The following is a 3,520-nucleotide window of genomic DNA, read 5'->3' on the forward strand; positions in this document are numbered from 1 at the left end:
TATATATATATATATATAATATATATATATATATATATATATATATATATATATATATATATTATTAAATAAATAATCTTCAAATGCGATAATAAAGTCAATATGTTTGTTATCTTATTTATAATATTTATACTTTTTGCATTTTTATCTTCATATTTATATATGTATACATATATATATTTATATCTCTCTTCTCATCTGTATGTATATATATGCAGATTTATATTTATAGTGTCTTTTTCCGTTATATTTATAACTATTTATAGCGATATATAATTTAAATAGCTGTACTGAGACTCGCAAACTGGTAACCATTCGTTCGTTCTCTAATGAGTTAAACACGAAGTTAGGACTTCTTGTCGATATATCTTCTCTCTCTTTCTCTTTTTCTCTCTCTTTCTCTTTCTCTCTTTCTCTCTTCATACTTTATCCTCAAGTCGCCTGAACGTCGTCTTCGCGCGTTTCGTTCAGTCTTCGCGAGCGTACGAGGATCATTTCTCTCTCGAACGAGACGAAAGACCAACTCGTTCAACTGGGTCTTCCGTCTCTCGTTGCTCCTTCAAACTCGTCGAACCTCCGGGCCGTTTCCAGGCCCTTGGGTCGGACGTCTCGAGATCGCGTATCGACCTACCACCTCTCCTAATCCCGAGAGGTGACCTCGGACATTTCGCGTCGAAAGATCCTGCTGAAGTCGCGCTGTCGGAGTGCACACGTCCCTGGCGAGATCAGTCCGGCCTCGCGCGACTTACAGTTGTTTGTCTCAGAGATCTCCCTTGTTCTCGAGGTCCCTGAGGAGGAAGATCCCCGTCTTTAGTACACTGGGTAAGGCGGCCTGTGCGGCCACAGCGGCGGGATCGGCGGTAGGCTTCCGTTCCAGGATCAAGTATCCTTGCTGCTGAGCGAGGAGTCCTCGTCTTTGATCACTGGATACGGAATGTCTAGCTTAGGGCCCTGCTGTACCACCACCACGCACTTCCTCATGTGCTTCTCCAGCGTGCTCGGCACCGAAAATGGCATTTCGCAAAAGCGACACTTGTACGTATCCTTACCGTGTCGACCATGAGTCTTCATGTGCCTGGTTAGCTTCGAGCTTTGAGCGCACGCGTATGAGCAGAGCTCGCATTTGTATGGCTTCTCGCCGGTGTGCGATCGCCTGTGCACCGTCAGGTTCGAGCAGTTCTTGAAGACCTTGCCACAGTACTCGCAGGTGTCATTCCGACCGCTTCGCTCTTTTTTCAGCAGCGGACTCGGTAGGCCCTGAAGTGCCAGACTCGACGTCGTAGCCTTGGACGCCTTACGGAACTCGTTGTTCTCTAGATAATGCGGACTAGGTAGCCAGAGACCGCCAAAGTCCGGTCCAGAGGACCTAGGAAATCCCTGACCGGAAAAGATGTTCGGTGTCGTGGAGGAGTTGAAATTCGTAGGCGAGAGCGCGCTCTCCTTCTCCTTGTTGTTGTTCAGAGAATTGGTGAGATTGCACGGCGAGTCAGTTTTCAGAAACCCACTACGATGGTTCTCTTGCAGGGCTTGTCGATAAGCTTCCGAGTACTGAGCGATATTGCTCAATCCGAACTTCTCCATGAGATCACCCACCAGACTGGCCGGTTTCTCAACCCGACCACCGCTCTCCTCACCGCTTTGCCCTTGAGTGGTGCTCAGGTCCTCCGGTGTATTTTCCTCCGCGTCCTCTCGTTCGTTCTTCTGTTCGTTCTCCTCGATTTCATCCAGGTCCATATTCTCGTCGCAGCTGGATCCGTCATCCGGTACGGTCTCAACGCTGCCTTGTGGACTTGCAGCTGAATTCAAATGATCTTGGTGTTCCTTTCTCATGTGCTTCCTCAATTCGGCGAAGCTAGCCACTTCAATTTCACACACCTCGCACCTTGCCGGTGTGCTTTGGCTGTCTTGCATGCCTTCCTGCTGTTGCTGCTGCTGTTGTTGCTGCTGCTGCTGCTGTTGTTGTTGCTGCTGCTGCTGATACTGTCTCTCCTTATCCCGATGACTCCGACGATGAACGATTAAATTCGACTGGAATCGAAACTTCTTGTCGCATACCTCGCACGTATACACCGTTTCCGACGAGGAATCAGTAATGATCGGCGTAGAGGCCACTGGTGGACTAGTTTTTTCACTGTCCGTCGAGTTGTTGTTGTTATGATGACCCACCGGGCTCTGGCTGTAACATGGTGGCGAGTTCTCCTTCTGATGATTACCGTGAGTTAGATTCGTAGGATTAGTCGTGGCTGGGCTAGGAGGTTCCACCGACTGAGAATGAGACTGTGATTGTTGTTGTTGCGACTGTGGCTGCGGCTGTTGTTGCGGCGCCGGCGGCGGCGGTGGTTGTTGCTGTTGCTGCTGCTGTTGTTGCTGTTGCTGCTGAACAGTGTTGACAACCGGAACCGGCGGTACCGGCGGCGGAGGAGGGGGATTCGTGGTAGGATTACCGCTAGTAGGTGGAGCCGCGCCTAAGGACGGATTAGCGAGGCTCCTTAGGCGCGCCGAGTAAAAATCCAGGTTCGCTTCGAGTGGTGGTGGGTGTGCCTGACCAGCGAGACCGCGACCGTGCGAAAGCTCGGCCAAATTTGCCAGGTTCCGGGCGTTGTTCAAAGAGTCCAGCGAGCTGCGCACCAGCGGATCTCCTAGATTCAAGCCGTCCATGCCGCGAAGTGGGTCCCCCAGATTCTGCAGGTTTCGCGTGGCTGTCTGTAGCTCTTGAAGACCCCTGTAACCCGCCAGGGGATTCAGGGTAAGGAAGTCCGGCCTGAACATAGGTGGGAAACTTCGTTCCAGGTGTTGGGGTAGCCTCAGGAAACTATGGAGAGGATCGCCCACCAGAGAAGCCGAGGTCTGTAGCTGTTGTCGACTGCCGCTACTTCCGCTGGTGTTGGTGCCACCCGACGAGTTCGCTGCAGAGGAGCTTCCGGTGGACTTGCCGCTCAGGTTCAGATGATTCGGCGGGCTGAGGTGATGTGCGTGCGTCGGCGTAGGCGTCGGTGGACTCGGTGCCGGGGTGTTTGACGAGGAGTTCGTCGACGAGGAAGAGGAACAGTAGAGACGAGCGCCATGCATGCTCTGTACATGCTGAAGGAGCTCCCACGCTGAGCACAGTCGCCGGGAGCACTGAGAGCACTGCAGCCACCTTGGCTCTGAAACAGACACACCGACGTCGCGGCGGTTAAGGGTCGTAGTCGTCATCGTAGCGCTCGAGAAATTTTGTTTTGGAGGATTTTCTATCGTCGACTTTGTCTGATTCGTAAGAGCTTTTTGATTGAGTTCACTTTTCACGCGTGAGATCGTAAGCTTAATTCTTCAAATTGATTTTACTCCCGAATTCCTGAAGGGTTAATGTTGCGTCAGAAATATATCTTAAAGTTCGCGAAATTTTCTTTGCACTAAACGTCGTTAGCATATGGTTGTACAGATACTCTGAAAGTGAAATTTTATTTTGGCGAAAGAAAACGAGAGACAAAGAGAGAAAGAGAGAGAGAGAGAGAGAGAGAGAGAGAGAGAGAGAGAGAGA

The 3,520-nt window shown here is 50.3% G+C and overlaps 1 protein-coding gene across 2 annotated transcripts in view; it reads right to left on the reverse strand.

Annotated features, from left to right (window-relative positions):
- Positions 1–396: 396 nt before the first annotated feature.
- Positions 397–3,520, reverse strand: part of LOC116847058 (B-cell lymphoma/leukemia 11A) — a 38,000-nt gene continuing 34,876 nt past the window's right edge. For both annotated transcript variants that reach the window (XM_032821642.1, XM_032821643.1), the window contains exon 3: positions 397–3,146. In XM_032821642.1, coding sequence (XP_032677533.1) covers positions 880–3,146 — 2,267 coding nt within the window. In that variant the 3' untranslated portion in view covers positions 397–879. The remainder of the gene's footprint in view (positions 3,147–3,520) is intronic.

Source organism: Odontomachus brunneus, unplaced genomic scaffold, assembly GCF_010583005.1.
Source record: "Odontomachus brunneus isolate Ranch 3 - 2012 unplaced genomic scaffold, Obru_v1 Obru_scaffold_073, whole genome shotgun sequence".
Taxonomy (NCBI): domain Eukaryota; kingdom Metazoa; phylum Arthropoda; class Insecta; order Hymenoptera; family Formicidae; genus Odontomachus; species Odontomachus brunneus.